This window comes from Mirounga leonina, unplaced genomic scaffold (assembly GCF_011800145.1).
Source record: "Mirounga leonina isolate KUSES-001 unplaced genomic scaffold, KU_Mleo_1.0 Mir_125, whole genome shotgun sequence".
NCBI classification, from domain to species: domain Eukaryota; kingdom Metazoa; phylum Chordata; class Mammalia; order Carnivora; family Phocidae; genus Mirounga; species Mirounga leonina.
The window spans coordinates 79,140,219-79,167,337 of record NW_023270305.1 but is presented as its reverse complement, the minus strand read 5'-3'; the positions used below and the strand labels follow the sequence as shown (position 1 = coordinate 79,167,337).

At 41.6% G+C, this 27,119-nt stretch overlaps 1 protein-coding gene and 1 pseudogene across 5 annotated transcripts in view; one reads left to right on the top strand and one right to left on the bottom strand.

Moving 5' to 3' along the window:
• Nucleotides 1-27,119, bottom strand: part of LIMS1 (LIM zinc finger domain containing 1) — a 159,283-nt gene that overhangs the window by 22,276 nt on the left and 109,888 nt on the right. For 3 of the 5 annotated variants that reach the window (XM_035001905.1, XM_035001906.1, XM_035001904.1), the window contains exon 2: nucleotides 3,491-3,650. The exons of 1 other annotated variant lie outside the window; for it this stretch is intronic. In XM_035001905.1, the coding sequence (XP_034857796.1) occupies nucleotides 3,491-3,650 (160 nt within the window). Of the gene's footprint in view, nucleotides 1-3,490; nucleotides 3,651-7,972; nucleotides 8,420-27,119 lie in introns of those variants that run through there. One more of the 5 variants, XM_035001903.1, reaches the window with a different exon arrangement.
• Nucleotides 19,439-22,040, top strand: LOC118008295 (annotated as a pseudogene).

Here is a 27,119-nt window from a genome sequence, read left to right as displayed (position 1 = left end):
CTGTAGAGTGGAAAGAACACATTTGCTGTTATTTTTTTTTAAAGATTTTATTTATTTATTTGAGAGAGAGTGAGTGAGCATGGGGAGGAGCAGAGGGAGAGGAACAAGCAGACTCCATGCTGAGCATGGAGCCCGACAAGAGCCTGATCTCACGATGCTGAGAGCACGACCTAGGCCGAAATCAAGAGTCGGTTGTTTAACCCACTGAGCCTCCCAGGTGCCCCACATTTGCTATTATTACATACAGCAAGACTGAAGTACATACGTTTTATCTCAAATGAAAAGCAAGCCAGGTAAATTTTTGGGCTTCCTTTTCAATAACTGAGAATACATATTATTTCTTGGAAGACTTGGATAGCTTTTTCTCTAATATCATTCAACCAAAAGGAAAAGCCAGATTTTCCACATGCAGGTTTACAAATCCCTGGCCTTGGGAAAGGGGTTTTAATTTTAAGTGTAGCTAAAATAGCAATCTTCCTCAGGACCCAAGGGACCTTAAGCTGGGCAATAGCCCATTAATAGACCAGTTCTGGCTATTTGTAACATTCTGGAATAATAACAGACCCAGGGAGCATATTTTTTTTAAAAAGATTCTATTTATTTATTTGTGTGTGTGTGTGAGAGAGAGAGAGAGCATGCACAAGCAGCACGCAGAGGGAGAAGCAGACCTCCCATCAAACAGGGAAGCCTGATGTGGGACTCGATCCCAGGACCTTGGGATCATGACCTGAGCTGAAGGCAGACGTCCAACCAACTGAGCCACCCAGGCATCCCCCAGGGAGCATATTTATAGTCCAGAAGTAAAAAGGAGTGAGAGGTGGGCAGGAGGACAAGTGTGAGTCATGCTTTATTCTGTCCTACTGGAAGCTCTCACAGAGCCTTCCCTCTGACTAAGCACAAGTGGCCTGGCAGCTGACAGCTTGCAGATGCAGAACCAGGTGATCGTGCTTGACAACATTATTAATTCCAAAGTGCCAGGCAAACGGACCATATAATATGGAATTAATGTTTGGAGAAACCGACCCGGCCTTTCTCTTTTGGGTCCTTCTCTTGCTCCTCTGGACTCTCTCCTAAGGCTTCTGCCATAACTACCCACTTCAATAAAAATATCTTAGATTTGAAAAGAATATGCAAGGGAAAAAATACCATATTGGGCATTAGGAGACCAAACTAGGTTCCAATCCCATTCGTGTCACAGATCTGCTGTGTTACAGGGACATTTCAACCTCTTTGGGCCTCGAGGGGGAAAAAAAGTAGGGGTAGGTTGGGATTGACAGAGTACGTAGACTCATGTTTCCTCAGGAGGCAGACTCCTGACTCTCTTAAGTGACCTCCTTCCTTGCCCCAGTCCTGGCACGCCTCCACTGTGCTGACCTGAGAACCTGAATGGTTTCATCAAGGACCCACGGAAGCAGGTCCTTGTCCTTTACTCCAATTGAGGACCACTCTCCATTCTGCCCCCGCTCCCTTTCTCTCCCTGCTGCCCAGATCCCTAGCAATCTCCTTTTCTTCTTCAGGAATCTAGCTGCCACCCTCCTCATTACCACTGGCAGCCTCTCCCACAGCCTCCGGGGGGGTCTGTTACTGTGATGCCAAGCAGCACAGCCCCTGCTCCAGCCGCCTCCCCGTCTTCCCTCCTACTGTGACTCTCCTGACTATCACTTGCTATTCCCAGCCCAAAGCCATTACCTTTGACAGAAAAAGAGATTCCCACTGCCCAGGAAAAGAGGAAGAATGAAAGAAAAGAGAAAAAGAGTTCCTGTTCCTATTGCTAGGGTTTTTATTGTGAGGAATGCGGTTTCTAGGATATAGCAGGAGCTCAAAAATGTGTTCTGGTGAATAAAAGAGTGGTCCCTAATCAAATCTCTTAAAGCTGTTCTCAGAGTTATGTTACTATATACAGGGCCGTTCTGTTTGTCCTGTACGTATGATGGACTAAGTAGCTTTTCTGCAGGCTGGCCTGGAAACCTCCCTCTCAGGAGGCATTGTTTCTATGGGAAACTGCTGAGTGGCAAACAATTAACTTACTAATGACCATTAGAAACTACCTTTCTTTCCTTAGGAATGGCTTTTAAAACAGGGAAATTAAAAAATGTGGTAGGCAAAGAAGAAATCAAAGAGCAGCCATCTCTGGCTATAACATAATTCTATGTACACACATTATCATAGACACACATATGAATAACACACATACAGATACATACAAGTAAGTTGATAAAAATACACTATATAATTGGACACACACATACGCCACTCTTTTTTTTTTTTTTAAAGATTTTTTTATTTATTTATTCATGAGAGACAGAGACAGAGAGAGGCAGAGGGAGAAGCAGGCTCCCAAGGAGCAGAGAGCCCGATGCGGGACTCGATCCCAGGACCCTGGGATCATGACCTGAGCCGAAGGCAGATGCTTAACCATCTGAGCCACCCAGGCGCCCCACATACGCCACTCTTATCTTCATTAACAGCATGGGTTCAGCCTCCACAGACTAGTCCCAAAAGCAGACATATTCTGTGAGAAGGGGGTTTCAGTGATCATAAGAAGAAATACAAAGGATGTGTAGACACCACAGGGTAACGCAGGAGAATCAAGAACAAGAAATTGGAGGACACCTGGCTGGCTCAGTTGGTGGAGCATGTGACTCTTGATCTTGGGGTTGTGAGTCTGAGCCCCACAATGGGTAAGGAGATTACATAACAAAAATAAAATCTTTAAAAAAAAAAAAAGAAAGAAAAAGAATTTGGAGAAGAAGATACACAGAAGAGCTTAATATGGACAGGCTATCCCTCCAAAGTATCTGAACAAGATCCTCCTTAGAAAATAAATGCATGGAAGCTCCCACTCATTGCACAAAAGGTAGGTAACCGATGTTCGGCATTAGAGAGGATATTTCATGGTACTCTGAGTCGGGGAAAGAGACAGAGGCAGGAATCAGTAAGGCATGTGTAGGGGGCAAGCAAGTGGGGACCTGAGTGGAAAAGCCAGAAAGCCTGTGGCTAACATTTATGAAAGGACTCTGTCTGCTGAGCTGAAGTGCACAGGTCTGATAAGTCAAGTAACAAGGTACCAAGGGTTCCTTCTTTCTTTCTTTTTTTTTTAAAGATTTTATTTATTTATTTGACAGAGAGAGGCACAGTGACAGGCGGAACACAAGCAGGGGGAGTGGGAGAGGGAAAAGTAGGCTTCCCGTGGAGCAGGGAGCCATATGCAGGGCTCGATCCCAGGACCCTGGGATCATGACCTGAGCCGAAGGCAAACGCTTAGCGACTGAGCCACCCAGGCACCCCGGTACTAAGGGTTCTGAAACAGGAAGGTGAAATGAACAATACAAGTGGGGGGCAGGGTCTGGCAGGGCATTCTGCACATAAACCATCACTGACCTGACAGGTACCAAAGACCAGGCACGTCAATACAATCTTCATACTGAAATTCAAAACAAAGGAGGATCCTCAAAACGGTGCCCCTGTGCTTCTGTCCAGGCTGACTCACCTCATAGAAGAGTCCCTCCGGGAACTGCTGGAAGCACTGAGCACACACAAAGCACTGCTCGTGGTACAGCTCCCCGTTACTGTTTACTATCTTCTCGGCGGGCGCAAAGCCCCCCTTGCAGCGCTCACAGGTGGCGTTGGCCAGGGCATTGGCCATGTTGCTGTAACACATAAAGCACAGGAAGTCACAAACTGTCTACCTTTTCTTAGACTTAAGACCAAACGACACGAAGAACTGAGGAGAAAATTCTATCTGATCACAAAAATCATATTGTAGCCCTAAAGCCCAAATTCTTGTGTCTTAAGAACTCAAACTGCTCCCATCTCTTTGCCCTTGCATCTCAGGTGCTGAAAGGGCCTCCTGCTTGGAATCTGTTTTTCTTTAACATTTCTGACATTCCTCTTGCTAAATACCCTATAAATGAGTGCCCACTACCAGTGAGGAACTAGGGATAGACAGAAGTTCAAGAGCTACCCTCCAGGAGCTTGAGGTTACAGCTTAATAAGCCTAATTAAAATATCCACAGGTCACCATCTCAAAGCCCATTTCTCTTCCTTCTGAGAACAGAATCTAAACTGCATGTCAACTGAACACCATGTCCTGACACAGGTTATCCCTTTGGTTAGATCCTGCTGAAGGCAACTGCTGTAAGTAGCTCCTAAAACCCGCCAGAATGCCATAGTCCTGTAATCTCATTGGTTAGACAAGTATTGAGCACCAACATTGTAAGCTGTATCTTAATCAGAGGGTTGTACATTGTGAAGATCATTTTATAGATATGACACGGGGAGGTTCAGGGAGTTGGAGTGACCAGCCCAATGTCACAAAGCTCAGTAGTTAATGGAAGACACTGGAGCAGAATCCAGAGTCCCCGTTCATAAAATCACAACCAGATTACAGTATCAATTTCAAACACCCGAGAAGACATGATAGGGACACCTATCACCTATCAAATGACCACCGATGAACCCAATGACCTGGTCTTTCCCTGCCATCATTCCACTATACCCTGAAACATAGGAGGCACTCAATAAATGGACCCACATCCTAACTAACCACTGTGTAGTTTGCAAGAAGAAAAGCATATACTCAGATAATTATTTAGCTCTAACAAGCCCTGTTTCACATAAAGAACTGCTTTGTTCTAAAAGGCCTTGAAGTGGGGAGGGTCCCCTAACCAGAGCACTCATTGGCCAAGCCGTCCTTCACAATTTGGCAAGTTTATTTTCAGACGCCCACTCAGAGCACAAGCTCTACCTGTGTGTCTAGTTGCCTGGTGCAGCCTGTAACCACCTAGATATTGAGTCAATCCACCTTGTAAAGTTACCGCCAACATTCCCTAGAATCAACCACCCTGTGAGGCAGGTGAGGAGCCTTCATTTTACAGACAGATTAATTGCCTTGTCCCCAGCCAGTTTCTAAGTTTTCCTGTTTCCTTAGCAGAAGGGCTCACACATATCTTGTCTCAACTCCATCCCACCCCAATGGAAGATAATTTTGCTTTCTTGCCCTAAATGTTTCAAAAAACAGTATTCCTGGGCGTCTGGGTGGCTCAGTCGTTAAGCGTCTGCCTTCAGCACAGGTCATGATCCCAGGGTCCTGGGATTGAGTCCCACATCAGGCTCCCTGCTCTGCAGGAAGCCTGCTTCTCCCTCTCCCACTCCCCCTGCTTGTGTTCCTGCTCTCGCTATCTCTCTGTCAAATAAATAAATAAAATCTTTAAAAACAAAACAAAACAGTATTCCTATTTTGTAGCCTTGCCATAACTAACCCCATGTAGAAGTACCACGTTCATAACCACATACCAAATCACAACTCAACTTTACTTAATAGGCTTAAATATAGAATTAAAACATCACAAAAAAAGGGAAAAAAAGGAAGAGAGGCAGCCTCATTGCTTGGCAAAACTGGCCTAAGTCTCATATTACATTTTCTACTTTGTCATTTCAAAATTACTGTAGGTTATGGAGAAAAATGCATCACATTTCCCTTCTTCATTTGGCTTTGCCATAAGCCAGATGAATTGTAGCAGTTTTAGCAAAGCTCTTGGAAAGGTTTGTGCTTCCCCTTTCTCCTGACCAAAACCCACAGGTGTTTCTAGTTGAAGTATGGTAAAACTGCCCCAATAATTCCTAATATCTCTTTGAGGATAAAATAAGAAAATGTATATAACTTTGGAAGCCAGAAGATGCTACTCAAAAATAAAGCATTATTATTAATTTTGAACCCTCTCAAAAGATTCACCAGATGCTTATAATTTTAATAGAACTCCCAAAAAGCAGGAAGAGAAGAACATTCTGGAATATCTTGATCCATTATCTAGATCAAGTGGTTCTCAAAGTATGGGGGCCACCGTGACCCTTTCAGGGTTTCAAAATGTCCTCCCTTTTCCAACTACATCTCTGTGGGAGGCATATTTTCTTTATATACATCATCTAAAGCAACATATTGCACTAGGATAAATGCAGAAGCAGAAATGAGAAACTGTCTTATTTAGACAGTCATTAATGAGATTTGCAAAAATGTAATTCAATGCCACTTTTCCCACCAAGCTTTTGTCATTTTGGAAATAGTTATTTTTCATAAAAATTCATTAATATTAATACTTATTAATATTAACATGTAATGAGTTTATTGTTATTTTAAATCAATACATATTTAATTTTGCTCTCTGTGTTTATTTTCTAAGACAGTAAATACTGATAAGCAAAAGCTCTTTGGGGACTTCAGTAATTTTTAAGAGTGCAAAGCGGTCCTAAGATCAAAAGCATTTATTACCTTTTTCCTACTCATTATACTAAACACTGCTTATATTCAAATTTAAATACTCAAATAGTTAGAAAATAGGTAGACACATTATAAAAACAAACATATAGTTTCCCAACACACAGGAAAAATAAGCTAGCTTTAGAAATAATGTAATGCATATTTTTGAAGTAGTATTCCTTTTAATAACAAGCAGGATAAGAAAAGAAACTACATTAGAGGAAACTTTCAGGAAAGAACCCCTAATAATCTCACCAACCTACTTAACTGTTTACATTTCCTTTTCCTCTCTTGTCTTTGACCCTCTGGCACTGTGAATTTTTTTAATGGACTATTTTTTAGAGCAGTTTTAGGTTCACAGCAAAACAGAGAAAGGCGTAGAGTTCCCCTTCCTCCCCACATGCAAGCCTCCCCTGCTACCGTCATCCTCCACCAGAGACGTACTTTGTTACGACTAATGAACCCACAGTGACCTGTGTATTTTTTTTACAGTTGTTTTTTATATTTAACACTACCTATGACAGAAATTACATTTTAAAAGTCATGAATGATAGTTTTAACTGTCATCGGCTAGTTATAATTAGTTGGCTAATTTTTCAAAAAAGGATTTTTGCTAAAAAGTGGTGTTGATAACAAAGAATATATATGTTGGGAAATATATATGTAAAAGCCTTTAATAATACAGAATCTTCACATTTGGCCAGTCGTAACTGATTTACCAGACCCACTTCCACAAATCAACTGCACACAGAAAACTTGGTATCATTGAGTTTTTTGTTTTTCAAGTGCCTCATTGATCAAAGTATGTGAAACAAACTTTCTGGCATCAAAATGAAAAAGCGTATAAATCCAAAAAGCATCTTGAGAGTCCACAAAGCATTTTGGCTACAGTATAATTGTAATTGCCCAATTACACTTAAACAGAACTCTTTGTAAGTTGTGAAAATAAATGACATCTGTTACAATATCACACAGAATGGATTGATGGAAATAGAGAATTAGGTCAGTTAAATTCTCCTTAACTCTTAATTGAGAAACTGGGTATTTGCAATAATTCCAAACTTACGACTTTGCAGGAGGTCAACAATCTTAAATGAGTTGGTCTAAATACTAATCTGCACTACTTTTTTTAATTGTTTGCTAAAACCCATTTAATAACATGTATTAGACATTTTAGACCTAATAGCATATATATGTATATATAAATATATGTATATTTGCTAGTTACACAGCATCCTTATTTATTCATTCAATCCCCTCAAGACAGTATTAAGAAAGCCAGTTAGCCTATTTCAAACTGCTGTTAAACCTAACAAAAATGTGTATCTTTATCAACAGAATTCAATTTTTACTGCTTCCCTCAACCGACCCCTCATCTGTGGAAAGTTTTAGAGCATACAATTTTTCTATTATAAATCCTGACAGCAAAAACTCTAAACCTCCCTCTTGGACTACATAATGAAAATGTACTATTGTCAGGAACCTATTGAACACAAGACATTACTACTATTACTGTAAAGGCAGCATTTTCTTTCACTTCTGCATTTCATCTGGTGTATTCCTGCCTGCTGGAATATGCCCCCTCCCCCTCCATCACCCTGGAATGCCCCTCCTGAAAGTAGAGGAAATAAAACCATCAATGGCTAATGAACTCAAAGCCCAAGAAGGCTAGATCTGGAAGGCGGGAGCGCCTCTTCCAAGAGAGGAGACACTTACAATTTCGCATAAAAGTCACAAAACTCCTTGTAGACCTTTACGTCACTGTGCCTGCGCTGCAGTTTGGACACAGCCCTCTCGTCTTCACTGCCATTAGCCTGGTGGACACTGTTAAGGGCTGCCTGGGGGATTTCTTCATTCTCTGGGATAACATAGGGGCGCACCCTGCCCGGGAACGCCATCCTCGGGTGCTTGAGAGCTCTGAGCCCAGGGCAGAGAGTAGCAGGACAGGGGACAGAGAAACAATATCCAGGCCTCCCCCGCTTCCCTGCCAGGGTCACTCCCACTGTTCCCACACACGTCAGCCCTGTGTTTGCCAGGGTCACTCCTGGCCCTTCATGTTAAGAGCTCTAGCAGCAAAGCAGTCACTTGGTGTGCCAGTCCTGACTTGCTGAGGCATTTCTGGACGCTCTAGAAAACATTCCCCAAAGCAGTGACACAGTCTTTGCCGGAGCACCTTCCCCGTAGACTGGGTCTGTAAACACTGCCACACGAATAGGGGATTGCTTGGCAGGGTCCAAGAGAAACAAACATCCACGTGCCCTGGGGAATCTGTCACCAAGCATCATCCACATGAACACTGTGCTTCTTGTAAAGCACCCCCAGATATTCTGTTTCTAACAAGCTCCCCCCTGAGGCTAACGTGGCTGGCACACTCTGGGGGATATCCTAATGCCCAGGGCATGCTTGCCAGCTATGCCCCTGGCTGCCTTCCCCCAAGGGTCTGTGAGTCCCTGAGATTTGGAGCTACTTTTGACTTTTATTGATCCTAGCATTTGGCACATAGCAAGAGTTGGATGATGTGTTCAATGAATGGACACAAGAGGAAATAGAAAAGGGTTGGAGTCTAGTTAGAAACCCCAGTTAATCGTGGTCTTTATTATGCTAAGGCTGCCCCTGGCATTCCTGCTGGAGTCAGTCCACACTGCTGTCATCTTGTAGCAGTGCCACAGATGAGGAGGGTGATTATGAAGGCCATGGGCAATACAGGGGCTCAGAACCTTTCTCCAAAAACAAATTAGTAAGTCAGAGGGATAAAAGGTACAGCACAGGGAATATCGTCACTGGTATTACAGTAACACTGTATGGTGACACATGGTAGCCATGTTTATAGTGAGCATAGCATAGGTTATATAGAGTTGTCAAATCACAAGGTTGTATACCTGAAACTAATATAACAGTGTCAACTATACTTTAATTAAAAAAAAAAAAAATACACACACACACAACAAACCCAAAATACTTATAAGCAAAAACTACAGAACCTCATGGATAAAATACAGGAGAGTAGTTACTAAATTGTATGCAAAAAACTTTTGAAGATTTATTTATTTTAGAGAGAGCAAGCAAGAGAGAGAGCATGCATGCACATGCACATGCATATGGGGGGAGGGGCTGAGGAAGAGACACTTCAAGCACTCTCCCTGCTGAGCACAGAGCCTGGAGTGGGGCTCCATCTCATGGCCCATGAGATCATGACCTGAGCCGAAACCAAGAGTCAGATACTCAACCAACTGAGCCACCCAGGCTCTCCTAAAAAATTGTTTTAGGGGCGCCTGGGTGGCTCAGTTGGTTAAGCGACTGCCTTCGGCTCAGGTCATGATCCTGGAGTCCCAGGATCGAGTCCCACATCGGGCTCCCTGCTCAGCAGGGAGTCTGCTTCTCCCTCTGACCCTCCTCCCTCTCATGCTCTCTGTCTCTCATTCCCTCTCTCTCAAATAAAAAATTGTTTTAAATAAAATAAAATAAAATAGAATAGAATAAAATCCATCTTGTATGGGTGTTTCTAGTAACTGATACATTTGTTCATGCCTAAGGAAAGAAGCTATCAGGCTCTATTTGTTTGTTTTCCTTATGATATTCTTACAGTTCTTAATCCATACTAGGTACAGTGATTGCAAATCATGTTCATTCTCCTTCCAGAAACATCATTAGATCCAAAATATTCTGCCCACGCTGATGTAATACTACTTGGAGACACCAACCAAAGGGCAGATGCTGAAGTAGGTCCTGGAGACTTCCCTTTCCTTCAGTTCAAATAGTTTCCAGGGGATCTGGGGATACATTTTCTATGTTCTTTTAGCCTCACTTCACATGTCAGAAATGTAACCTCCAGGAAGGTAGGAACTTTGTCTTGTTCATGCCTGTACTCCAGCATCATGAATACATACAGTCCACCACTTAGCAGGTGTGTGGTAATTATTTGTTGATGATTGAACCCAGATTAATAATCCATCTACTTGATCTAGGAAACCATGAAAACAGTGAAAGAGCAATTTAGCTACCAGTCTGCTAAGCATTTTGAGTCAGCAGATCTAAAAATATAAACTAATTATCTTAACTTCATAACAACTAGTCTTATTTCTACTAGACAGAAAAGCAGAACTATGAAAAAAGCTAATTGTGTATGAACAGATACAATGAAGACTCTTATCTGGCAAGGAATTAAAAATAATGTGAAAGATCTACAATCAAATTTTAACTTTTTATTTTGAAATAATTATAGTCACAGGAAGTTACAAAGATTGTACAGAGAAGTCCTTCAGACCCTTCACAAAGTTTCTTCAATGGTTACACCTTATGTAATTATAATCCAATGTCAAAACCAGGAATCTGACACTGGAACAATGTGTGTATATACATTATATGTATGTCATTTCATCACATGGGTAGATTCATGTAACCACTGCCCCCAATCAAGATATAGCACTATTCCATCACCACAAAGAGCTCTCTCATATTATCTTTGATTGTCACACCCTCCTCCACACCTTGCCATCCCGTAATCTCTTGCAACCACTAACCTGTTTTTCATCCGTGGAATTGTAATTTAGAGAATGTTACTGCTATGGACTGAATGTCTATGTCCCTCTAAAATTCCTATGTCGAAAGCCTAATCCCAAATGTGACGGTATCTAGTGGTAGGACTTTGGGAGGTAATTAAGGTTGGATTAGGTCATGAGAGTGGAGCATTAATCCCTCATTATGGGATTAACATCCTCATAAGAAGAGGAAGAAACACAGATCATTCTCTGTCAGCCATGTGAGGATATAGCCAAAGGCGGCTGTCTACAAGCCAAAATGTGGATCCTCACCAGACACTGGATCTGCTGTACCTTGATCTTGAACTGCCCAGCCTCCAGAGCCTTGAGAAATAATTACTTGTTGTTTAAGCAAACTGACTAAGACAGCTACATGGAATCTTATAGTATGTGATCCTTTAAAGGCTGGCTTTTTGTATTCAGTATAATGCCCTCAAGATCCATCCAAGTTGTTAATATATATCAACAGTGTGTTCCTTTTTTATTGCTAAGTAATATTTCATGGTAACCATTCACCTACTGAAGGGCATTTAAGTAGTTTCTAGTTTGGGGCCATTGCAAATAAAGCTGTGTATCGGTTTCCATGTGCATATAACTTTTCATATCTCTGGGATAAATGTCCAAGAGTGAAATTGCTGAGTTGTATGATAAATATATGTTCAGTTTATTTAAGAAAGTCCCAAACAATTTTCTTAGAGTGGTTATAGCATTTTACATTGCCACCAGTAATGTATGAGAGATTCAATTTCTCCACATTTTCACCAGCATTTGGTGCTACCATTATCTTTAATTTTAGCTGTTCCAACAGGTGTGTAGTCATAACTTTTATTATGTATATATATTAAGTTTATGTATATGAGGTAAGTACAAAAAATAAGTCAGAAATTTCAGTCTACCAGATAATTGTATTGACTAGAAGGGAAAAAGTAATACATGTATTTGGGAAAAAATTCAAACACCAAAGAGAGATATAAAATGAAAAATAAAGTCTCTTAATAACTTATCCACACCTTCAACTAAGTCATTTCCACGGTGTCCTTCTGCTAAATCAGATTAGTGCTGGAAATTTAGTAAAAATTCTCTTATCTCTTCAAATTATGCTATTTAAAAAATGCTGTGTTAAGGTGAAGGAGGTAGGAGACCTTCCATTTTTTCTGGTTTCCTCTACTTCCTGCTGGGACCATGTTAATGAGTGTGTGCTTGGCACACAGTGTGTCCAAATAGAATTCTTCAATAGAAGTCACCTCAATAGGAGTCAGTTTTATGATCGAAGTTATCATATACGAAGTTAATATTTTTAAACTATTTAATCAGTGTGTCTATTATATGGATGTTGAGACAGATTTGTGGCTCTCTTTGTTTACAGTTTTGCCAGATCTCATTCTTTCCTCCTTTCCTTTCTTTTTTATCACCAAGGAATATCATAACTGGCAGCAGGGAGGGAGAAGGGAGGCTGAGGATCTAAAGAAAGAAAAGATGGGACAGGACAGAGCCCGATCATCTATCCCACATCTCCTTCCTATGAGCCACCCCCTCACCCCAGGAGCAAAAGACCCTGGCCAGTAGACTCTTGCAGAGAATTCCCTGAACCTTATATATACCAAAACAACAAAGGCACAGTGAGGGTTAAGGCCAACCAGGAAGGCTTAGCTCCTGCAATTGTGAATGAGCTCTGCTATACAGGAGGTAGTGGCAATGGGCCGCCCTTCCTTGAGCAGCTTTTCCATTAAGGTTTATAGCTTCTTAAAAAGTAATTGCTCCCATTAGGGGCACCTGGGTGGATTGGCCAGTTAAGTGTCCAACTCTTGATCTCAGCTCAGGTCTTGATCTCAGGGCTGTGAGTTCAAGCTCTACATTGGGCTCCACGTTGGGCATGGAGCCTACTTTAAAAAAAAAAAAGTACTCACATTATTCCACTGTTTGCTTGTTTGCATTATTTTACATCATTTCTGAACATATGGGACTTTTACTACGAGATCACAATGCAACAGGCCTAAGGGGTACCTGAGAAGTGCCTGCTGAATGAATAAACAAGTGAATACAAGTCACAGCCTGTTTCTATGAGTATACAATGTACTTAGGGAAATAATATATGGATATACATTTTTTTTTCCATCATTCAAGCCTATAGGATGCAGATTTCTATTTCAGTGCCAGGTGCTAAGTGAAGAGGGCTGTCTGTGTGTGTCCTAGTACCTGAGTAAAGGTCAGTAACCACGTGGCCACTGCAAAGTTAGGTGGCACTATTCACCCAAAGGGACTGCAAAGGGGAGTCGGTTGGTCAATCACTTCTTATCCAGGTACCAGAGAAGAGAGCTAAAAGAAATGTGTGGTTGTTTTTCCAAGAGGACATGGGGGGTCATTTCAGGCCAAATAAATACCACTGCTTAAGTTTTATATCCAGGCATTTTGCTACTTTCAAACCATTTTTGACACTTAATAATGTCACTCTAAGAAATGTAAACAATCCTTTTAGACTGTGATTGCAGCCATGAAAAAAGTATTTATCCGAACACCTCTGATGGAAATTACCACTGCCACTACAGTGGCATCAAATTAGTCCTTGAAGTAGGGTAGGAGGCTGTTTTTAAAAAATACTCCCAAAAGCCAGTTTTGTCTGAATAGCGGGCCTGTTAGGTGGCTTTTGCTGAAGAACTAGGGTTTCCTGAGGCCCATGATTCCTTAAGGGTTCTACCCAGGAGGGTCTAGAATCTGATCACCATGGTTGATTCGGGTCCTTGAGAGACCCCACAGGACACGTCTGAATCCCAAACATCCTTTAAATCCATCCACAGATGACAGACTTCTATTTCATAAACTCAACATTTTTTGATCATCTACTGTGTGCCAAACTCCACCACTCACTGAGGGGCCTATTGTGCTGTGTCTTTGTCCATTTGGGCCGCTGTAACAACAAAATACCGCAGACTACAAATGGCAGAAATTTATTTCTTACAGTTAAAGAGGTTCAAAGTTCAAGATCAAGGTGCCAGCATGCTTGGCTTCTGGTAAGAGCCCCCCTCCCCTCTTCCTGGCTCACACTCTCTCATTGTATCCTCACATGGTAGACAGTGCTGGGAAGCTCTGTGGGACCTCTTTTTTAAGAGCACTAATCCCATTCATGAAGGCTCCACCCTCATGACCGAAGCACCTCCCAAAGACCCCACCTCCCAATATCATCACCTTCGGGGGTTAGGACTTTGGTATATGAATTTTGGGAGGACACAAACATTCAGACCCCAGCAGGCAGGATCTGGAACCTGGTGGACTGCATCTAACAGTCTGTTAGATGCTAAACCACACACAGCATATCTGATGCTAAGCTACCCATTCCAGTGTCCTGTAAAGAATGCTGCAGGGCTTCAGATTCCACCAATCCAGCTAACTCCACGATTTCAACCAAACCAAATTCCACCCAACATATTACCTAGCCAAAGATAAATAGCCTACTTAGAGATATCATGCAAAAATATTGTAGCTATTTCCAGGAGCTCAAATACTTAAAGCCTGTATATAATCATGAGCATGGCTGCCAAAATTAATAATCAACTTTTTAATAACTGGTATTTTAAAATAAAATTCTCTCAAATAGCAACAACTGAACTATGTGTATCACTACCAAATAGTTCAACTACGTGGTTTTTAAAATCCAAGCTGAACATTTTGACCAACTGCTTCTAAAACACAGGACTCTAATGCAGAAAAAAAGGCAGTGCTATTATATGTTTTACGCCATTCCACAGACAGATGTTCATATGTGGATGGCTAAGCCAAGCACTTGGCAATAACAACTACTAGAATGTAGCTTCTCCAACTTCAATTAAAGGCTTCCATGAATACTTGGGGTATTCAAATTGCTGAGACAGTGTGGGGTTAAATTAACATATGCAAAATGAGTTATTTTCACTATGATGCCCTACGCTACTCAAATGGAAAATACAATCTGATTTCCCCCCTACTATTAAAAACACAACAGTCATGACATGCAAGTAAAGATAATGGAGCTGGAAAGTTCTTTCTCATTTCCCAGCGACCAGGACAAATGCACTGTTTTCTTTCAACAGACAGTGAGGAAAGAGACAAAGGTCGGCTGGCCAGAGAGGGTAGAGTTGCAATTAACATGCCATTTTGCCTTGTCTGTTAAAATTGTTTCCTCATTCTGGATTGCACAAGCAAAAAGAAAGTATTTATTACAACCGAGGCAAGAGAGTGAGAAAGGGGTAAGATGCACATCTTGAACTAACTTCAAAGAAAGGCACGTTTGTTACCTGCCTGTATGAGCGCTGTTTACAGATCATGATGAAAGCAGGGAGTAAGGTCTCTAGCTTTGTCACTGTACGCTGGAAACAACTGAAGAGAATAAGGGGAACACATTACTGCCTAACAGTAAGGAAAGAACAGATTTAAAGAAGCCCCCTATACCAGTAACTGCCTTCCCAGGGCCTCTCACTTATCCCAAATACTCAGACCAACCCAGCAGTGACTCAGAGGCTGGGACTCCAGAGGTTATTTGAATCTGATTCTAAAACCTTCTTAAACGAAACTCACCTAAAAGTTAGAGACTCTTTGGTGTTGAAGACAGAAGCACCCCAAACCTTGTGCTATTTTAAGAAGTGTGCTCATATCCCTCATAAGGAAAATGAGGGAAACACAACTCAAACTCAAGTTGATAATTTTCAAGAAGTAAACTGCAGGCACGCTTTCCACCCTAAAATCAACAATTAAAATATGTTTCTAGTGAGAGCAGGTGAGGTAAAAATTCCTCATCTGGTGTCTGAAACTGTCCTGGTTTTATTCTTGATGCCCATAGTAGAAGGGTCCCTATTCAGGAGCCATCGGGTGAGAGCTGCTACCCACTCTCCTCAGTGCCCTGATGGTTCTGTGAAACAAGACAGGTCCCGAAGGTGCTCTGCAGCTCAGGAATACTTTGCCCACAACAGGCACAAATTATTGCAAATTATAGTTCAGTTTCTCAATTTTAACAAATTTACCAAGTATTGACAACCTACTTAGCGGCCTACTTCTCAGGAAGTACAGCTTTCTGGACAATCTCTAGAAATTTTCCATCATTACTCAACCAACGAATACCTACCCACAGACTTCAGCGTATAGAGGACACAGAGCCTAGGGAAGGTGCAGGAATGAGACTGAAATAAAGCTCCTTAGAGTATCTCCCCCTCCTCCATGACACTGTGACACTGACAGGTCTACTTTATTAAGAGACATTCTGAACCACGTGCGGAGAGAAACCAACAGAGTTCAAGACTTAGGGCACCTATCTCTCCCTAGCAGAAGCACAAGAGCACTGACCTGCTGCCTGCAACTAGCCACCACCCTGTCTCTGCAATAATGATGACATTCTCATCCCACAAGGCAACCCACTACAGAAGGAAAGAGACAAAATTAGATCAGGAAAGTAGCAGAATGTGTGGCAACAAGGCAAAATCAGTAATAACAGAAAACTAACAAAGGACATGAACAATGGAGCAGCCTCAGTTTCTGGAAGCCCTATGTATATGGGAGTGTGAGCACTCTGAGACAGGATCACTGGGCTGCACTGTGTTGTTTGGCAAGTTGAATTTCTCCACCCCCATCAACCCCAAAGCAACACAGCTTGTTACAGAGCATTTATAAAAGGCAGAGAAGACTCACTCATATTCTTGCCATCCAGAGATAAGCACTGCAACATGTTGATCTTTATTCCTTGTAAAATACATATACAAATGTATATAAAAATGTAAATAAAGGCAGGATTGTTGCAAGGTGATTGTTCAGAATTATCTTTATTCCTAGTACTGGACATAAAAGGACACAAAGTTCTTTGGATGAATAGCACTGCCCCCTTTTCCCTGAACTCTCTGCCTATCTGAAGCTTGCCCAATCCTCAAATTTCTATTCAAGGTCTTCTCTAAGAAGCCCCCTCTAAGCATTCCAGCCTGTAATAATCTGTTTAGCATCTACAGGGCTCACTGGGTATCCTGTTCAGTGAGTGGGTAAGATTTTAGTCGATTCCACATCGTGTTCTGTATTGCAGAGGTGCTCTTCTCAAGAACACCACGAGCCCTTTGGTGTGAAAACTTCTAGAGAGTCTTTGCATCAAACACGCTTTTAGTAGGCAACTAATCAAACTGGCCCTTTTGTGAAAAGTTGCTGCACAACAGAGTTGGGGAGGTGCTGGTAAGCTGCCACCCTCCCCAGAAATTCCAGACAATTCAGAGTAGCTTTAGTATGTACTTTAACAGGATGTTCTGGTATCAGTAAAGAGAACTCTCTTAACTATCATCACTGCAGTCTGAAATCTATAAGCTTTCTAACATACTTTCTCTCACTAGATCCCCACGGTTGCTCAAATAAGTGGAGTGTTTGGTCGACTGAAAAAACATTCTTAGAATTCTCTTTCATAGGCTGGGCAATTTTTCTCTGATTTTTCAAACATCTCCACCAGAAAATGTCTCTGTAGCAGATCCTCCATTATCCAAATCATTTCTCCCTGTAATTCATACTGTGACCCACTAACACATATTCTCACCCCTAAACATCTTTTTAAAAAGATATCTTGTGTCCTAATCAAAATAGATGAATTTGAGAAAGCCCTGTATTTCAAATATAGAACAGTATTTTTAGCTAAGAGTGTTGGCCCCGTTTACCAGGGAAATCCTTCAGTGAATCCACAGGCTCCTTATATGGCTGGGATGGCCATCAGCACCAAACTTTCTGGCTCTAAATGACATTCTTATTTTAAATCTGACTCAGCCAGGGATATCTCACTGAACACTGACCTTCAGCTAAATTGGGAGAGGAAGTCAGTGGGAGTTTTTGTCAATAAGATTAACATGAGGTCTACTTTCCTCAATGATAGGGTAAAAGAAAACCATGAGAGTTTCAGTATGGAGGGGTAGAAAAAACCCCGCTGTATTCAAGTGAAAACAACCCTTTTAAATTTCAATCTATGTATCTTTCCTCTTCAGTTTTATTTTTAACACAAAACATATTTTTCATGTATATTTTATTGCATTAAACATTTGAAAATACTGGATAGGATTAAGCAGAAGAACTGAAAAAAAATTTTTTGCGAACTTTAAAAAGGCTTCTTCTCTTTCACTAACTTCAAGTTTTGTGAAGTGCATATAGAAAGACAAGGAACTGTTTTAACTACCAGGACTGAGAGTTACTATTAATGAGATCAAAAGATGTGGAAATGATTTAAGGTCACAGGAGGCCTGAGCACCTACTGATGTCAGTATAAGGCTATCTACACATAGCTAGAACTTCAGTTTCTCCCAGATATCTTTTGCATATTCCTCCTCTTCTTCTGGATCCTGTCTTCAGCTCTTTTCTCTCCCCATATAGCTCACTATCCTCTGTCACAGAATGAAGTCTGGGTTTTTGAAAGTAGCTTACAGGGTTAGGTAGGAAGCTCTTTGTTCAGATCCTTTAGCTCTTTTCAAAGAGACAAAGTCTATGAATCCAGCAATAATATATCAGAAGATGATCATGATGACCACAAATAGACCCCTCATTTCCTGATGGAAGATTACTAGAATATTTTTGGCATGCTGGGCAAGTGGTCTTTTCCCTCTACCTGCTGGCCCAGGGGCCTTTCAGCAGAGGGCACTGGAGAGACCCAGTGGAGGAAAGGGTTTTGCACGCTGGTCCTTGCATGCTCTCTTGGCAAGCTCCTGGGGGGCAGAGCTTTCTCAGGTCTAGCCTCCAGCAGCACACACAGCTTCTTCAGCGTCCAGCTCATGCGGGCATGGCAGCCAAAAGCAGCCAGTTGGCAAGCAGCTTGCCTGGTGGTTCTGCAGCAGGGGGCCTCTGGCTCCTGCAGTGAGTGGCAGCCCACAGCACGCTGACTGCGCTGCCTGGCCTCTCCAACCACCACACTGCCCACCTCCCCCACTCTCAGTTCTGGAATGGAGCACCCTGTGGCCCCCTGTAGGGAGGCTCTCCTACAAGTGCAGATTTCTAGCATGTTTCACTGGTGCAGCACCAGAGCAACTTCTCTGCTGTTCCCAAGAGCAGTGAGTCCTGGGTGGGGAGGAGGGCTCCTCCTTGCTAGCTCTTTTCAGCCCTGGAGTGGTAGCTGCTACATATAGCTGCTATTCCTATACTGTTAGCCTTCTCTCTACTTCGTACTAGCCAATCCCTTACTACTGCAAACCCCTGCTGGAGTTAATAACATTTTTAATCTTTTTATTAAACGTTCCTCCTTCAAATTTCTGTGTGGTTTTTCTCTCCTGATTGGATCCTGATTGAACCTCAGCCAATACGAGAGGCCAAAGTCAGGACTCTTAACTGACTGTTCTTAGACTGCATCTGGTCCTTTGTCTAATATGAGGCATCTGTCTCACTTAAAACAACCGAATCTGCATTTGAAACTAGAAAGGGACGGGAGGGGCGCCTGGGTGGCTCAGTTGGTTAAGCGACTGCCTTCGGCTCAGGTCATGATCCTGGAGTCCGGGAATCGAGTCCCGCATTGGGCTCCCTGCTCAGCAGGGAGTCTGCTTCTCCCTCTGACCCTCCTCCCTCTCATGCTCTCTGTCTCTCATTCTATCTCTTGCAAATAAATAAAATCTTAAAAAAAAAAAATTGCTAGAAAGGGACGGGAGGAGGAAGGCACAGAGAAACATGAGAAACGGAGGCTGAAGATTTAAGTGGCAGAGAATTGACAATTGATTCTATAATGAACAAAGTGAGAGCTATTAAAAATAAATTTAAAAATGAAGCCCTTACTCATGAGCTAAGCTTGAATTACAGTCAAGCAATTGAAGCCCTTCCTCCAGATAAATATGGCCAAAATGAGAGTTTTGCTCAAATTCAAGTGAGATTTGCTGAATTAAAAGCTATTCAGGAGCCGGATGATGCCCATGACTGCTTTCAGATGGCCAGAGCAAACTGCAAGAAATTTGTTTTTGTGCATATACCTTTTGTACAATTTGAACTATCGCAAGGTAATTTCAAAAAAAGTAAACAACTTCTTCATAAAACTGTAGAATGTGGAGCAGTACCACTGGAAATGCCGGAAATTGCCATTCGGAATTTAAACCTTCAAAAGCAGCAGCTTTCAGAGGAGGAAAAGAAGAGTTTATTAGCATCTACAGTATTGACTGCTCAAGAATCATTCCCCAGTTCACTTGGACATTTATAGAATAGGAACATCAGTTGTGATTCCAGAGGACAGACTAGGAAAGCCAGGTTTTTGTATGGAGAGAACATGCCCCCTCAAGATACAGAGATAGGTCATCGAAATCCCTTGAAACAAACAAAGCTAAATGGTCGTGCCCATTTGGAAGAGTCCCAGTTAACCTTCTAAGTAGCCCGGATTATGGGAAGACAGATGGTTCAGTTGTACCAAGTCTTACAAGAAGACAGATGTCTGGATCAGAACGCCGAGATATGATTGTGCCTGGATGTAAATCAAGTGGAAATGATTCCAGTGAATTGAGAAATTTAAAGTCTATTCAAAATATCCATTCCAAGGAACCTCTGATGTCAGATAAGAAGAGTTCTGAACTTATTACTGAAACTGAATCAAGCCTTCTAACAAAATTAGAAGAAACTAAGGAACATCAAGAACCAAAGGTTCCAGAGAGTAACCAGAAACACTGGCAGTCTATGAGAAACCCAGAATGTGTAAACTAGAATCCTGCTACATCTTCAAATCAGTGGCAGACTCCAGAGATATCCTGAGAAGTTGATACAGAGCAGAAACAAACCACTTTTGAGCAACCTGCCTTTTCAGTTTCAAAGCAGTCACCACCAATATCAGCACCTAAGTGGACTGATCCAAAATCTATTTGTAAAACACCCAGTAGCAGTGCCTTGGATGATTACATAAGCTGTTTTAGAACTCCAGTTGAAAAGAACGACTTTCCACCTGCTTGTCAGTTGTCTACACCTTATAGCCAACTTGCCTATTTCCAGCAGCAACGGCAGCAAATACCTGCTACCCCACTTCAGACTTTACAGATTTCAGCACCCTCTTCAACAAATGAATGCATTTTGGTTAAAGGAAGAATGTACTCCATACTGAAGCAGATAGGAAGTGGAGACTCAAGTAAGGTATTCCAGGTATTGAATGAAAAGAAACAGATACGTGCCATAAAATATGTGAACTTAGAAGAAGCAGATAATCAAACAACTAAGAGTTACCGGAATGAAATCGCTTACTTGAATAAACTACAACAACACAGTGATAAGATCATCCAACTTTATGATTATGAAATCACGGACCAGTACATTTTACATGGTAATGGAGTGTGGAAATACAGACCTAAATAGTTGGCTTAAAAAGAAAAAATCCATCAATCCATGGGAACGCAAAAGGTACTGGAAAAGTACGTTGGAGGCAGTTTACACAATTCATCAACATGGCATCGTTCACAGTGATCTGAAACCTGCTAACTTTCTGATAGTTGATGGAATGCTAAAGCTAATTGACTTTGGGATTGCAAACCAAATGCAACCAGATACAACAAGTATTGTTAAAGACTCTCAGGTTGGTAAGGTTAATTATATGCCACCAGAAGCAATCAAAGATATGTCTTCCTAGGGGTGCCTGGGTGGCTCAGTTGGTTAAGCGACTGCCTTCAGCTCAGGTCGTGATCCCAGGGTCCTGGGATGGAGCCCCACATCAGGCTCCTTGCTCAGCGGAGAGCCTGCTTCTCCCTCTCCTTCTGCCCGTCGCTCCCCACTGCTTGTGCTTGCTCTCTCTTTCTCTGTCAAATAAATAAATAAAATCTTAAAAAAAAAAAATATATATATATATGTCTATCTCAAGAGAGAAGGGGAAATCCAAGTAAAAGATAAGTCCAAGGACCAAGTGATGTTTGGTCCTTAGGCTGCATTTTGTACTATATGACTTATGGGAAGACACCATTTCAGCATATAATTAATCAGATTTCTAAATTACCTGCCATAATTAACCCTAATCATGAAATCAAATTTCCTGATATTCCAGAGAAAGATCTTCAAGACGTGTTAAAGTGTTGTTTAATAAGGGACCCTAAACAGAGGATATCCATTCCTGAGCTTCTGGCACATCCATATGTTCAAATTCAAACTCATCCAGGTAACCAGATGGCCAAGGGCACCACTGAAGAAATGAAATATGTTCTGGGCCAACTCGTTGGTTTGAATTCTCCATTTTGAAAGCTGCTAAAACTTTATATGACCACTATAGTAGTGGTGAAAGTCATGATTCCTCTTCATCCAAGACTTTTGAAAAAAAATGGGAGAAAAAATGATTTGCAGCTACTCATAAATTGTCAGATATAACCTGTAAAATATATGGGACTGTTATACTCTTGATTCTCTGTGGAAATCTGCTCTTAAAGACAACTTCACCCTGAAATGTCAATGGCAGAAAAATTCAGTGGATTATCCTCAAAAGAAAACTGTAAAAATAATAACCACTAATGATACTGTATATATTAAATTGTAGAATTGCTTTTTCTCTTTTATGCTTTCCTGTAAATTTCCTCTATTTGTTACCATTTCACACTTAGAATAGTGGGTGAACAACTGAAATATATTCTGAAGAACTATGTAAATAAAGCTTTGTAGCATAAAATGAAAAAAGAAAAAATAGAAAGGGATGGGAGGAGTGAATTATAACATAAAAAAGTCCAGCATAGTAAAATGGCCAGTTAGAAGGGAGTTCAAGCCAGTTGACCTCACTCTGTTTCTCCAAGAATAGACTTATCATTCAACTTGGGGCAAGAGGATAAGGCAGCCCCCACTCTCCCTCACCTCCCCAGTACAGAGCAGGCATCCCTTCCAATGAGCACTCTCTGGTACAAGGAGCATGTCTGAGGACCAGTCAATTTGGGTTCTTCTAATATTTTCACACTAGGTATTAACCCAGGAAAGAGGCAAACAAGGGGACATACCTCTGTTTCAGTCCTCAAGAAACAAAAGAGGAGAATAAAGGAACCTACATTAACCTTCAGTAAGCTCTCACTCATCTTCAAGACTGTAAGGAGGCTGATGATAACTGCAAGCTTCCTGAGCATGTACTATGTACCTGCTCATGTGGCTGTGGGGTATTCTGTGTTATTTGCTGTGAGTGTTATACAGGTCTCCTTGGTCACCGCTATTCCTGTTTTCCTCACTGTCATGAGAGTCTTGCTGTGTAATACCTAAGCAGCAGCCTGCTTCCTAAACAGTCCCTCAACTTCAGAATACTTGTGGTGAAAAGGACCATGTGCACCGCTTAACACTGACTCGTGTGCAGCTCTGCAGGGGTGGTCACACAAAGAGCCCATCTGTGGCTACAGCCAGCACAGTTCCAGGAGGGCCTGCAAGCCAGCCCTGTGAGGTCTCCAAGGCCTGTCCCACGTTTCTGAGCTTCCACATTTTCTGAGGGGATCGGGCAAAATCTAAAATGTAATATTCAAAACCACTTCTGTCATAAAATGTGATAAAATGCGCTTTTAAGAGATGATACATTACCTTATTATTATCTCTTCTATCTCATCATCTACCTTGCTTTCACTCCCCATATATACGAAAGCTGAACTGAATGGTGGGCACAAACAATGAACGGGAGTCACTGAACTGTGAGTGCTGTGTGAAACATGGCAGCAGCCGCGACAGAGAACGGAGCAGCCCTGAGGTCCTTCTTTTCCCTTCCCTTTACAGACATCCTGGTAGCAGCTGTCTGCAACCCTCAACGGGCTAGTGTTGGACCAACTTCACAAGAGCTGTCTTTGTTCAGCCCTGAGGACGCTGCTCCCTCCTCCTCTATCTGCCACAAAAAGGCTAGAGACATCATCCAGTTCCCACCCCAACCACAAACCTTCCAGAAATACTATTTGTAAAGAACAATGTATAAGAGAAAAATCAAGAAAAAGGCTTGGGAGAGAAACAATACCATCGAGCTCACAAAGACTATTTCAGTTGCTTTTATAACTGGGGTTTACACATGTGCATGTGCACCCATGCATGTGTGTTGTCCTTTAATATTTAATTACTTAAATCATGTTAAATAAAACTTAAACCTTCCTGACCGCAGGACATGGAGACTCTTGCTCTAACCCTTTTACAAACAGAACTGACGCCAAGGGTTTCAGTTTAGGACAGTGAACGTGTACTTGGATGACTGTGTCTACCCAAACCTTTAACTGAGCATAGCAACACGTAAAACAGAACAATCTCTTTTCATGGCATAAAAAGCAAGCAAAATGTCATCAAAACTAACTTGGTACCAGGTCAAATTCTAAGCTGGGACAATAGAGCAAAATAATTAAGTTCTCAAACAGCCTGGAATCTAAGTAGGAAAGCAAATGAAATGCTGAAATGCTGAGAATGGTTCACATAAACTAATAAAACCATATAGTCTGAATATAAGTAAATGAGCTGTCTAGTCCTCAAATGATCATATCTGTGATAGCTGCATCAAAAGTCAATGATCTGCCTCTATTAAAAGGGGTAGTAATTTCTACTCCTCCACAGATAGCCATATTCCAAACTAGTAGAGACAAATGACCACATGATTATTTCAAGAAACAGTTTTATCCTTTCAGATAAAACTGCTCTGAAGTAAAGGAAATAATTCTGTGTTAAAAGGGTAAATGAGAAACAAACACCAAATCAATCACTAAAAGTTAAGATGCTGGCAAAAGTGAAGGGACAGAAGAACAGTTAACATTTTAAAAGGGCAAAACCCAAATTCTACACTGCTGTCATGATAAACATTCAAGTCATAAGGGATGCATGAATGCTTTCAGGGACAGAGGGGGAAGGGATGAGGGGGAAAATCATGTGGTACAGTTTATTACCCTGAGCACAAATATAATCAGTGCTCAATATCATAATGGCTCATAAAGTAATGTCAGTGTTTTCTCATCCAGAAATCAATTTGTTTACTTGCTATGCAGGTGCAGATTGCCTCTAGGCAAACTGCTTAAACACATACGAACAAGCCAGTTTACCTTCCCTTTTATTTCATGTTTCCATGTAAATGGAGACAGCCTGAGTCATTATTACAGAGCCCAGAGGCCATAACCCAAGGGGCTCACTTTTAGCTCTGTAGAAGCAGTTTCAGACAGACCGTGATTCACATTTTGGTTCTTTAGTAACATTTGCATTCCCTCTTATATTTTCAAGACTGAAGAGGCAGAGAAAGAAGCCAGAGGCTTTTCTGCAGCTCATTTACCATTCATTCGACCCTAAACATCATTTCATGCCATAAGGTCTGGCACTGCCTGGCAAAGAACAAACTGTCCCGAACCATGAGAATTCTGAGTACATGCTCCCTTGGGTATTCTTTCTTGATTTCATTATACTTTCTGAAAATCTTGCACTTTTTTTTTTTTAATATTTATTTATTTATTTGAGAAAGAGAAGAGAGAAAGAGAGAGGAGGGGCAGAGGGGGAGGGAGAATCTCAAGCAGACTCCACTCTAAGTACAGAGCCCCAGGCGGGGCTCAATCCCAGGACCTTGAGATCATGACCTGAGGCAAAATCAAGAGTCAGATGCCCAACTGACTGAGCCACCCAGGCGCCCTGAGAATCTTACACATTTTAAGTGGCTCCAGCACTTAACTTTTAACAAGGTGTCTTTTTTTTTTTTAAGATTTTATTTATTTGACAGAGAGACATAGCGAGAGAGGGAACACAAGCACGGGGAGTGGGAGATGGAGAAGCAGGCTCCCTGTAGAGCAGGGAGCCCGATGCGGGGCTCGATCCCAGGACCCTGGGATCATGACCTAAGGCAGACGCTTAACGACTGAGCCACCCAGGCGCCCCAACAAGATGTCTTTCAAGGGAGAGAAGTCAGGTGAATTCCAACAAATTACTAATACCAGGTACTCAGGAAGCAAAGCAGAACGTTTGTTTCCCCTTACAAATGTTTCTGCTTTGCAAATAGATGTGTCTTCCCAAACAGTAAAAATGGATTTGATATCCAAAATGAAATACAATAAACCTTCCTTGAAAAACTCTAAATCTGTTAATATTATTCAGTTAGCAAATGGAGAAACTCAAGCTCCTAAAAATAAGTGACTTGCAAAAGTCAATTACTAAGCGGTGATACCAGATATTGGACCTACTCTCTGCTAACCCAGGCTCAAAAAGCTATCTTAAATGGCCTACAATCTACTGGCCAAGTTTTTCTTTTCAAAATAAACATAAACTGTCCTACAAATGAAACAAATCCATCTCTGCCATGGAGGTAAGAGCTGTAAATGAGATGCTCAATCCAATCTCTTTTGATACAAATTGTAAAAGGCTTAATAATTACCATAGGCAGACATCCTAGTTAAGGTAAGGGGCTCCTATCTCTTTCCACCCTCCTCCTCCCACCAAACCTCCAAATTACACATGCCAGAGCCACAGATGCTGATATTCTGGTTGGGTTTATATGTCACTGACAGGCAAGTAGCTGACAGACTATTGTTATAGATGTTGATTAGGCACAACCACTGATAAGCCCAGTAAGTGAAAAATTCTAATGGGGTAATTACATATGAGGAGGGAAAAGTTAAAACTGTGTCACTTGGGGCGCCTGGGTGGCTCAGTAGGTTAAGCTTCTGCCTTCGGGTTGGGTCATGATCCCAGGGTCCTGGGATCCAGCCCCGCATCAGGCTCCCTGCTCAGCAGGGGAGTCTGCTTCTCCCTCTCCCTCTATCCCTCCCCTCCCCCCTGGCTCGTGCTCTCTCTCTCAAATAAATAGATAAAATCTTAAAAAAAAAGAAAGAATGCTTAAAAAAATAAAATTGTGTCACTTATCATGATACATATCAAACAATTATAAACTTAATTTCTGAAGATTTCAAGCACATATTAAACTAGTGAGAATAGTGAAATGAATCCCATTAAATCCAACTTAATGCAAAAAGTTCTCAAACCATGACCAATTTATCTATTCTTCAACCATAAAATATTTTGAAGCAAATTCCACCATCATATCACATCATATCCATAAATTCTTTAGCATGTAACCGTAATATATATTTAAGCTCTTATTTCCTACTGGGATGTAATGTAGCACAGTAAATTTTGAAGGAGGCTCAGTACAAAGATGCTTGACTTCCACTGTTTCAAAATGACAGACTCTTAAGTGTGAGCAGGCTAGTTTTCATATCAGGCGGAGATGCCTCAGCAGCTGCCGCAGGACCGGGGGAAGGTTCAGGCAAAGAATCCGGTCTAGCCATCCCGCCCCTTTCCTTCTCATCACTTCCACAGAGCATCACTGCTTTTGTTCTGTACACCACAGTGCCCAGGGAAATCCTGTCCCTGTCTGGCAAAGATGATTCTTTTAAAAGCTTCTGACAGGACCTTCTATTCCATTCCTGAGATTCTCAGATACCTGTTTTTTGTTG